Source organism: Cibotium barometz, chromosome 19 (assembly GCF_041138505.1).
Source record: "Cibotium barometz isolate CiBa-2024 chromosome 19, ASM4113850v1, whole genome shotgun sequence".
In the NCBI taxonomy this organism is placed as follows: Eukaryota; Viridiplantae; Streptophyta; class Polypodiopsida; order Cyatheales; family Cibotiaceae; genus Cibotium; species Cibotium barometz.
The window spans coordinates 34,721,145-34,733,152 of NC_141064.1; the positions used below are offsets into that span (position 1 = coordinate 34,721,145).

General features: G+C 44.2%; 1 protein-coding gene across 4 annotated transcripts in view; it reads right to left on the bottom strand.

Moving 5' to 3' along the window:
* LOC147628512 (histone-lysine N-methyltransferase TRX1-like) overlaps window positions 1–5,985 on the bottom strand; it is a 93,134-nt gene extending 87,149 nt beyond the window's left edge. For 3 of the 4 annotated variants that reach the window (XM_086813703.1, XM_086813700.1, XM_086813704.1), the window contains exon 1: window positions 3,826–5,985. In XM_086813703.1, the coding sequence (XP_086669829.1) occupies window positions 3,826–5,942 (2,117 nt within the window). In that variant the 5' untranslated portion in view covers window positions 5,943–5,985. The remainder of the gene's footprint in view (window positions 1–3,825) is intronic. The other variant, XM_086813701.1, reaches the window with a different exon arrangement.
* Between the last annotated feature and the right edge of the window lie 6,023 nt (window positions 5,986–12,008).

Genomic DNA, 12,008 nt, shown 5'->3' on the forward strand with positions numbered 1-12,008 from the left:
GGAGTCTTCTTTCAGCCCTAAACACCATCTAGGAACATGCTGATGCAAAACACATGCAGAAGAGAGAGAGAGATAACTCAGTATTCAGTATATTATAATGTACAAAAAGGAAGTACAAGTCCTGCAGCCCTTGGCTGCCTTGAAAAGGTAGAAAGTTCCTAATCCTACATCCTATTCTATGACCCAGTGCTTGGCTGGACTGAATGACTCAAAACGATGAGCATAGCCCCTTTTTATAACACTTCCTGGTGCATGACACCTAGTCGCCCTGCTGTTGGCCAGCATCAGCCTGAACCCGCCGACCTGAATATCATGTTGGCCAGCCCTGTAACTACAGCCAACAAGCTCTTGTTCCAATCCTGGGTTCTCCTACACACCAAAGCGCCTAGTTCATACCCACAACCTGTCTTTTCCTGCTGCCTATCAAAGATCAGCTCTTGGAATGAGCATGCACAGGTCTTGCACATCACATCCCCATCTGCTAAACTTGATGACGGGATTCCAACTTCTGCTCTTGGATGATTCTCATCATCCCATTGTCTATTCCTGGAGTCCTCCTATGATCTATCATCCCTCCCTCCCTGGCAACCTTTTCACTAAAAACCCAACCCGGTCTCCAAACCCACTCTAACTCTAATGAAGATCTGTGCATCTGTTCCATCCCCTCCCCTTTCCATTCCTGCCATGTCCCTCAACACTTTCTCTAGTCTTCTTTCCTGAGTATTGACTCTAGCACTCTCACTCCACCCCTTGGAGGATCATCCTCCCTTGGAACAATTGCCTGAAAGCCTTTCCTCATGTGCCCCAGTGGCACCCAACTCACAGGACTACCATTGGGTCTTGTGGAACGCCACCAACCAACCTCCAAGGAATTTCTTCCATGTCTTGTGTTCCTTTCCTTGGGCATTGTACCTGTGCACTTTCCTATACCTTGGACCTACGCACCTTCATTTGGGACTGAATCAGTGTTTAGCCTTGCTAAGCCTGATGCTGAAACAATGTTACCTGGTCCCCACACCACCAAAAGATCCACACGAGCGATGGTTTTATCCATGCGCGATGCAGTAAGGATGGGTGGGACATCGGTAGCGACAATATCCAGAATCAGCCTGAAGCTCTGATACCAATGTCACATGCGGAAGCTCTGGGAGTGTTCTTTCAGCCCATAACACCATCTGGGAACATGCTAATGCAAAATGCATGCAGAAGAGAGAGAAGAGAGAGAGAGAGAGAGCTGAGTATTCAGTAAATTATAATGTACAAAAAGGAAGTACAAGTCCTACAGCCCTTGGCTACCTTGAAAAGGTAGAAAGTACCTAGTCCTACATCCTATTCTCTGACCAGGTCCTTGGCTAGACTGAATGACTCAAAACAATGAGCATAGCCCCTTTTTATAGCGCTTCTTGGTGCATGACACCTGGCCGACCTGCCTATCGGCCAGCATCAGCCTAAACCCGACCTCAATATCATGTCAACCAGCCCTATAACTGCAGCCGATAGGCTCTTGTTCCAATCCTCGGTTCTCCTACACACCAAGCACCTGGTTCATGCCCACAACCTGTGTCTTTTCCTGCTGCCTATCAAAGATCAGCTCCTGGAATGAGCATTGCACATGACATGATCCATAGTCATAGGGGACGGAAGGGATGGACTATTGGAACAGAGGGACGCCGGGTCGGGACGGTTCAGCAACGGGGACGGCAGGGGACGGTCGGACGTCCCCCTGGAGGCGTCCCTCACAAGGGATGGTGAAGGGGACGGCACTAGGAACGGGGACGGCTGGGAGCCGTTGCGCGCAGTCAGACTGGTTTGCCTTGGCCGTTTCTAGCCGTTTGGCGAGGCCTTGAGCCTTTGAGGCTTGGGCCTTGGCCCTTGGCCCTTGGCCCTTGCCTCTCTCTTGCCTTGAGGCTTGGCCTTTAGGCTTGAGCCTTGGGGCCTTGGGCCTTGGCCCTTGAGGCTTGGCCCTTGCCTCTCTCTCTCTCTCTCGAGTCTTGCCCTTGCCTCTCTCTCTTGCCTATCTAATATCTATATAAGAACAAGGCTACAAGGCTACAAGCACACACACACCCCTTCAAGTTTTCAAAGTTCAAGCAACTCTCTCTCTCAACTTTCAAGCCTCAAGCCTCAAGCTACACTCTATGAGTGTATCTACTCTCTCTAGTCTCTCTCCCTCAAGTTTCTTCTAACTTAGTAACTTCCAAGCCTCTCACACAAGGCTCTACTCTCTACTATCTAGACTCTCTCTCTCTCTCTCTCTCTCTCTCTCTCTCTCAAGCCTCTTGAGTCTTCCAACTTCCAAGCCTCTAGGCCTCTAGGCCTCTAGGTTCTCTTTTTTTTTTTTTCGTTCTCTCTCTCTCTCTCTCTCATTGCTCAAGGCTCAAGCCATCTTCAACCATAGCATCCTCCTCAACCGTCAATGCCTTCACTCTTTGATTGGCGTATTTTGTTAATATGACTCAAAAGCTTACCATTTTAGTGTAAATTTGTGCTCATTTTGACGTACTTCCAAAGTAGAATAAGTGTGGAGGGAGTAGAAAAACTTTTTTTAAAAAATATTTTTTGAGTGCCGTTCCCTCCCCCGTCCCTGTTCCCTACTTATGGCCGTCCCCCATCCCGTCCCCATCCCCGTCCCCCGTTACCGTCCCCCGTCCCTTGTGACTATGATGACATCGCCTCCCGCCACTCCGGTATGACCCAGACTCCCCATTCATCAAGTTCTCTGAGGATGACAAGAACCGGGTGATCAAATATGATTTATTGGGACTAGACATACAAGATACTTGGATCACAACACGTGAGCCAGTCTCACACAAACGACAGTACTACATGGACACTTTCATGAGGCTTACGGAGGATGGTTTCGTATTCAGGGCCAGATATCTTGACATTTACATATCACATGCCATGCGGATTGCAGTGGGCCAATTGCGGGTATCATTGCACTGCTGCTTGAGGATAGAGACAGGGAAAGCCATGCACATACCTTCATGAGGAGAGGATATGGACTATGTGCGAGCGGGAGATCAAGTTAGAGGAGCACTTCATATGCAAGTGCACCATATATTATGAGATTCGAGGGAGGTTCCACTCTCTGTTCAGATAGGGGTTTGGACCCTTATCCAGGATCATGGATTACCCAGATCAACGGTACCTAGGCCCCTTCCTACTAGAGCTTCATCGCCACAGAGACTCACTAATTAGGGGGTCGAGACCCCAAGGGAGACATCCACCCCAGCCCCAAGCAACCATCACTCAGCTCTTCCGACCACGAGAGGACGCCAGACCAGCCATGGATGACATACCCACAGCCTCTTCGAGCAACACATTCTGGAGTGCCCCAGACAGTGTGACTCTAGATCGGGACATGGCACTACGGTGAGCCCAACGTCCCAAACTCCCTGGACCTTGCCGAACACAAACATCAACCCCAACTTGAGGAGATCTTGGAGAGGCACAAAGCCACCTTCCCACCCACAGCGGATCTGCAGAGATCTTCTACAGGCTAACCCCATGCTTGATATCCTTGATGGCCCCCTCCTCCTACTGGGGGGTTAGCTCCATAGGCTGTATGATGAAGATGGCCCCATTTTGTATCATCTGGCTCAGATTTGACATTCCCAATTTCCGATCTCATAGCTCTCGTCTTTGTTTTCTTTTGTACCATGATGAGATTACTTGGACACTATTGTATCACTTTTGGTCTCACAGACCCACTGGGTCTTTTGAAGACGTTTAATATAACTTTCTCTCTCTCTCACACACACACACACACAAAAAAAAGAACTTGAAACATCAATGATTCCAAAATATGGGTAGTATACTTACTCCCTCCACTTTGGATGTGCCTCTCTGTGCTGAAACCTTGCATTCTGGGTAACAAGACCCATCGCAAGAGTGCCCCCAGATGTACCCTTAGGGAGGTCAGTAAGTTTCTGCAGTTTCCTCTTCTTTCTAGCTGGAAAAGTACTGCTACTAAAATCAATCCCGTCCAGTGTCTCTGTGCTCTTTTCAGTAATAAGGTGTCCATTTGAGACAAGATTCATTAGCTCTCTAGACCAACGAAGTGAGCTTTTTGTTGGGCTGGTGGTCCTGTTTATTTGTGACGTTAACGGCAGGTCAGATTCAGCCAAGTCCGAACTCAGCTCTTTGGTGTCAACCCGTGTTATTGCAGGTGACCGATCTGGGGTCTTGTTTGCTGACAGAAATTTCTGGTTGCCCATGCCAGTACTGACAACACCAACTTCTGCTGCAGCAGATGACCCTATAGACTGCCTGTGTCTCCGCCTATAGAAATGCTTTATTTCTCCAAGTTTAATCACATCATGCTCTTCAACACATCCATCTTGAAGCCTGCTCTCTGCAACTACTCGAGTGAGCACAACAGGCTTTTTCTCTTCAACATCTTGAGTAACTAGCACTTCACATTTACTGCCTTCACACTCTGCAGATACTGTGTCCTGCTGGGCACCTAGCTCGGTCTGCTGAACCATGCAGTCACCGCCCCTTACTGCTGATAGGCTCACGGTTTTGTCAGCAAATAATGCCAAATCAAGCTTCAATTCCAACTCTACACTTTGGTTGAATCCTTCTTCCTCCTTACACACAACGTCCTGTTGAGAATCTGTGTGAAAACCGTGCCGGGCATCCTGTTTTTCCAGTGCAGGTATAAAAGCCCTTTGATTGTTTTCGATAGGATGAAGTGTGTTATCATATCCGTCTTTCTGGTTTGCCACATTTTCCTGTTGATTCGGGCCCAAAAGGCCCCTTTGATGGCTTGCTTCTTCTCCTCCTTTTTGCTCGATTGCCTGTGCAGATGCAGATTCAGGAGATTTACGACCAGCTTCCATAGCCTGCGTGTGCAACTTCGGGCTGCAAGCTTCCATATTCGGCAGCAAAGCATCCATTTTGCGAGCTTTTTTGTGCAGGCGCAGATCATCCGATGAGTACCCGAAGCTTGCTTCTGCACAATCTTCCTCGTGCTCGACAATGCGGCTGTGGCCATCTCCATCGGGCAGCCGTCTCTGTGGCAACCCCTTCTCAGAATTGGAAATTCCGCCCCTTATCCGCACTGCCATTTGATCCTTCTTCCTCTTCTTCTTCTTCGCTCTGTTGCGGAAAGGCCTTTGCTTGCCCTTTTCCTCTTCTTCTTCTTCTTCTATATCGTTGGATGAACAGTATATGAGGATTGCATCTGTTGGAGACCGACCCGGGCTCTGCGGAGGTCGAGGAGGATTCTTGCGCAGAGTGTGCTGATTATCCCAGTCGGTTCTACGCTTCTCGTTTCGCTCGTTGGCGAGCTTTAGAGGACGACGACGCCGACTGGCCTTCTGTTCCTGCACCGAAAACCCTAAAACTGCCTCCCTCTGCAATCCAACGCCATCGTCTTCGCCACATTGAGAATCCTCGAGTTCTTCTTCGTCATCATGATCTTCTCTGTGGCCATAGCTCTGCTGCTGCTGAGCAGAATCGTCGGCAATGGGGAGGGGCTGAGCAGGGATGCGACGGCGTGAATAGAATCGAGGCAAGGAGGAGAAGGGTGCGGAGGGAGGGGGAGGGGGAGGGGGAGGGGAAGGGTTTGACGAGCGTTTGGGAGAGTAAAGCTGGGAGACAGGCACGTACTTCATGGGCTCTGTAGCTAGGGCTGGATATGATGATGCACAGGGGGAGGGGGAGGGGGAGGGGGAGGGGGAGGGAGATGGCGATGGCGATGGAAGGGCAGCATCAGGCTGCACAGGTAAAGTTTTATGTAACAGTGATGATGATGAAGGTTGTGTTTCAATGGCTATATGAGGAAACTGTGAAGAGAAAGAAGGCCTTGCTGTTGTGGTTTTTGGGTGGTCTTCTCCCCCATCTTCGGAATCTGTGTTGTTGTAAACGTTATTGTTGTTGCTTTCCTGCTGCTTGTGGTACAGTCCCTGTTGTGGTTGCTCCTGTGCTTCCATCTCTCTCTCTCTCTCTCTCTCTCTCTCTCTCTTCTCAAGTCTCTCCCCTTTTGGGGACTATAAATCCAAAGAACCTGTTTATACCACCAAGCCTGCTGGACCTGCTATGTTCAGCAGCTGGCCTTTTTGGGCCCACCATGTGATCACACGCCCCGGTCCTTGGAGACCACCGAGGACAAGTAGAGCTCACGGGAACCGTGCTACCATTGTAGAGCACGCCAACATTTGGAAGGTTTTTTGTCGCCAGTTGGCCCATGGCATAATGAAGCAAACGAGAGAGATTCATTGTTTTTACTAGCCAATTCTTTTATTGAGAATCAAGGATTAGTTTTTCTGGAGTGTATATATTTGCCTTTGGCAAGCTTCAAGATCAGAGGTCCATAGTAGTTTTCTTCCTAGATCAGAGGTCCATAATAGTTTCTCAGGAGTTTTCTTCCTAGATCAGAGGTCTATAGTAGTTTTTCAAGAGTATATATTTGCCTTTGGCAAGCTTCTAAAGCATGCTTCAAAAAGAAGGTTTTCCTTGGAAGAAAACTTTGATGCACCTCGGATCTGAGAAAATTGTTAGCAAAAACGGTCTAGTAGGTTGTAATGAATATCTAACGATGCTAATTCTTTGTATGAATCAAGCCTTAGATCGATCACTCAAGCAAGTCGAGCATGTGATTCCTTTAATCCTCGTCTGATCTTTGTTCAAGGGTCTGGTTCAGGAAATCCTTAGGCCAAGAAGTTGGAGAAGCCTTAGATCCATCACTCAAGGAAGTCAAGCACCTAATTCTTTAAATCCTCATCCCATCTTTGTTCAAAGGTTTGTCTCATCAATAGATCTTCTCACTCTGTTCATAAACTAAATCAAGTTTGAAGAAGGGAGCATCTGGTAGAATCATTCTCTACTCAAATGGTTGGTTCAAGATCTAGAATTCTTGATATATGATCAGCAAGTACATGGTGTGAAGTGAAATCAAATTCCAAAAAGGTTTAAGCAACCACACGTAACGCATTGAGTTGAACAAGGTTTGTTCACAAGGTACAACAATGCTTGATGGTCAACAAAGAACACAAACTTATTAATGCCGATACTTCTAGTAAAAGGCACTTGGATAGCATAACTCAAAATAGAGGAAGCAACATTTAAATTGTGCAGAAAAAGAAGTGCATAGTTGGGTAATTATCAGGCAAAGGATAGAACCATAGTCAATGTAGCTTACATGGTAGAAATAATGCTATAAATGACACAATCTCCTAGACATACAAAAGATTTGAGTGGATACTTGCTATGTTGGAAGGTGGAGGAAAAACACAAGGCATCAAGCACAAGGGTTAGGATTTTGGTGAGCACTTGCAGACTATTGTTATAAAATCCTACAAGTGCTTACTCTCTCGAGGCCATGTCTTAAAAAAATTCATTTGAGGCCGTTAACTTCGACCCCAACATTCTTCTCGTGATTGTGAGGGTGCATTTTTGAATGTAGCCAACTTTGTTAAATAACATGTCAAAGTGTAGTTCTAAATATTAGTCAAACATGAATACAATGTTAAATAGTTGCGTGAGAAAAAAGGTGATGCATGTTGACCATGCATCAAAGAAGTAGACACAATGTTTCTAGCTTGTGAAAAGAAAACATTAGTAGCTTCCATGTGGTGTAGCTAGCTTAACTAATCACTTGGGTAGTTAAGGTCTTTGCATGTGTAAAAGGTTTTTTTTTGGTAATTTGTTTTGATGATTTGCAAATGTCAATTGATTTATATTCAATAACTAAACTAAATGAATTGCTTAAAAACAAATCCATAAAGCTATGCATATTTCAAAAGCATTCTTAGTAAGTATGCAATACTTGTTTCATGTGGATTCCTAGCTTGTTATACTAAAGGAAAAACGACAAGTTTTTAATACACTTGAACCAAACACCACACAAAGTTCTCGCCGAACAAAGCTCTCCTAAGTCACTTTACATTGAACCAAACACCACACGTTCTCAACGAACAAAGCTCTCCTAAGTCACTTTACATTGATGCATGCATCCAAGGTTAAGATTAGGTCCTTATTTATGCTGCCCTTGAGTTGGCTTTACTTATTAGTAAAGCATGCATGGTGCAAGAAAATTGTCATGTACCCTCTTATTCATTTCATTGGTAGTTTGCTTACATTGGAAGGTCGCACACATTAGAAGATTTGCCACATGGCTTATGCTAGTGAGGATAATTTCCCACTAGCCACTTATTGGTAAAGCATGCATGGTGCAAGAAAATTGTCATGTATCCTCTTATTCATTTCATTGGTAGTCTGCACACATTGGAAGGTTGCACACACTGGAAGGTTTGCCACACGCCTTATGGCTAGTGGGGATAATTTCCCATCATAATTGTTCTGCTGCACTTTAGTTACGACCTCGTAGACCTAACATGCATATAGAGCACCAAACCAATGCATAAATGCATACATAGATATAAAAAGCAATTGATAACTCACAAGCTCAATCATAGGCACAAAACACGTAAGTATAAGGCCTCAATACTATAGACAACCTTTTCCAAAGATGACTACCATTGTATCCTACACCACAACCATCATCCACTAGGAGTTTCGATAATCCACTATTAACTTTAGGGCTAGTTTAGATTCAAATCACACACTATTGGCTCCACACTCAATTATGTGCACAACCACTTACTTATATAGTCCCTAAATAACTCCCCTTTTATAGGATCATTAGCTTATTTCTAGCCATGACACACATTGCATAAGACGTAGAGTAATAACCGTACCCTCTCATAGAGGATGCACTACTTTTTGCACACGAAGAATGGAGTCTCATGTGTAGCAAAAATTTGTCAAATTTTTCAATGTTTGGTAGGAGAACTTTTGCCATGTGTCACCCATGTATGGAAGTTTAAAAAAAAGCAAGCATAGTCATGTGGTAGTGAAATACACAAGCAAGCAAGTGTGCATGCTAATGCATGAGGATGGGCATGTAAGTGTGGGATGGGCATGTAAGTGTGAATGTAAATGATGGTGAAAGTGGTAGGTATGCCACAAATTGTTGGCATGATTTTCTATAAAGATTTGATGGTAGGAGAACATCCATATTTCATTTAAAAAAATCATGTTCTCTACACCACTTTACGAGGTTCTTTAAGCAAAAGAGAACAATGACACATACTTGCAACTTTAGGAGCTCAAGTTTCTATTAATCGAAACAAAACTCTTACAAAAATACTGCAAACTCTTATAAAGATTTCATGGTAGGAGAATATCCATATTTCATAAAATTTTACACATTCTTTGCACCACTCTACAAGGCTTTTTAAGCAAAAGAGAACAATGACACATACTTGCAACTTTAGGAGCTCAAGTTTCTATTAATTGAAACAAAACTCTTACAAAGACTATTTCCTCAAGATAGAAGCATTTGAGTTTGACTTTTTAGTAGCATGTGATCCTAGAGCCAATCCAAACCCACTTTGCACCTACCACCATGGATGGTGACCTAGACCAAATGTGGTTCACACAAGCTATCTATTACATATTAACCATGGACGACTTTGAGACAAGGAGAGGAGAGAAAAGAGAAATCTTGGAACGTGGAGCAATCGGCTGGCTAATTACAATGAGTCCCCCCAAAAAAATTTCAAACCCTTCATTGCTGGCTGAAGCTTCATTGCTAGGGCCGCTTCGCCTCCCTTTTACATGCCACAGCAACACATGGGTAAGGACTAGTTGACACAGTCACACTAATTATCTATCTGACTCCATATTGTACCCTAGCTTCTATTAGCATACATAATGAGTTCTAGATCATCCATCAAAGCTCCTTTCACCCAAACACACAAATGTGGATCTTATAGTCATCTATTGTATCACATCAGTGATACAATATGCTTCTCCATCTCTATTACTAAGAAATTTGAGTTTACGTTTTCCACGGTGGAAGATCCTACTACTTACTTCTCTCACATCGTATGGAAGTCCTACCTTGGTATTGAACTTCTTGGTGGCTATCTAAGAAAAGATTACAAGAGATTCTCTTCTTCAAGGCCCTATTTACCACCATTCGGTGATGATAAAGAGCCCAAAATGTTGCACTAATTACCCTTTATGGAAGTTCAAGTTGAAGGTTGTCCTCTTCTCTTATGACCATCATCATTAATGGTCATCCTCCACCAATAAGGAATGGCCAAGGGAATCTAGAACTTAATGTCACCTGACCTTGTCTTGGCTTAGAAATTAAGGGAATCTAGAACTTAATGTCACCTGACCTTGTCTTGGCTAAATTAAGGGATGCAGATGCTCTTTGCACCATTGTTATTAATGTAGAAGATAGTGTGATGACAATGGTTTAGCATTTCTTTACAGCTGCAAAAGCCTAGGCCATAATGTACAATTGGTACAAGACTACGAATCGACTTTCAAAATATCGAGAAGGAAGGCGAAACAGTGGAGCTGTTTCTCATCAAAATCAAAGACCTTAGCGTCATGGCTAGAATCGCCATGAGCGAGGCCTCTTTAAACCCGGCCCATCATTGTTTGAAGATATCACACAACAGTGGTGGTCTTATCCACTCACACCATTAAGAAGAAGGTAAGCATTCAAGCTTTTTATACAAGAAGAATACTTAGCGATTTCGGATGCATTTTGGTAACTAATGGAAGGATATTTTCTGAGAGAAAGTGCCACTATAGGCTGCTTCTTGCTGATCCATGATATAATTCTAGATCCGATAAGAAAACAGTAAATAGAAATACATTTTCTATTATCACAATTTCTTGCCCAATCTCAATCACAAACTCTAGTCAAGGTATTGTACAATGCGTAAGTGATGACATACCCAATGGTACCTTTGATGTACTTTAACACCCGCATTAGCGCCTTCCAGTGGTTCTCTTGGGGCTGATTTGAGAACCTGCTAGGGACACCAACTCTAGAGCTGATGTTAGGCCATGCATTGCACATAAAGATCAAACTCCTCACGAACTTTGTATACTTCATATCCACAAGTGGAGAAGCATCTTCCATAGATAGCTTCGCATCAACCTCCATTGGCTGTAACCACTGACTTGCACTCAGCCATGCCAAATTCCTTCATAATTTCTCTTGCATACTTTTGCTGGGAAATAAAGATTCCATCTAACTCATGTGAGACTACAATTCCCAAACAGAAATGCATAAGCCCAAGGTCTGTCACTTCAAACTTTGAACTCGACATCTTCTGTGTCTGTTGGATCTTCATGGTTCCATGTCATAATGAGGTCGTCCACATATAGAACAATGATCATGTACCTGTCCTAAAAGGGAAAATATATTAAATTCCATGTGATGGGCTTTTAGAAAGACCAATACTTGCAAAGAAAGCATCTATCTGCCGTTGGTACCATGCCCAAGGGACTTGAATCAGCCCGTACAATGCCTTCCAGAGTCTGCACACTTCACTTTTTGAACTAGGTATCTCAAATCCGTACAATGCCTTCCAGAGTCTCCACACTTTATGTTTTGAACCGGGTATCTCAAATCCGGCTCACTACACCACATAAACCTCCTCAGATGTCCATTCAGAAATTCTAACTTCACATCCATTTGCAATACTAGTCATTTAGAATGTCTACTCAAAGTCCAACCCTGCAACCTGTGTAAAAAAAAACAAGCCTTCCCTTGTAATTATCCAATGTACCATCAAACTTGTATTTCACCTTCCAAACCCACTTGGTGCCAATTACTTTCCGTTTCGCAAGATGATCCATAAGATCCCAAAGTGTGGTTTCTCATAATTGAGTCGTACTCTAACTCCATGGCCCCTCTCTAGTTCGGATCTACTAATGCTTTCTCCAAGCTGGTTGGCTCTTGGACTTTCATTATCTCAGCCATCAAGGGTATATTGACAATGTGACCAAAGGCCCTCTTCTACTTCTCTATTCTCTTAGATCTACAAACTGTTGGCTCTTCTATGATTGCCGGTGGAGCTTTCCCATCCAAGAGCTTCTTCGTTGAAGGATAGTGTGGACCAAGCACGGTTCACAATTATTTTTTTTGCCTCTGGGTCATATAGTCAACCCTATAACTCCATGCTTTA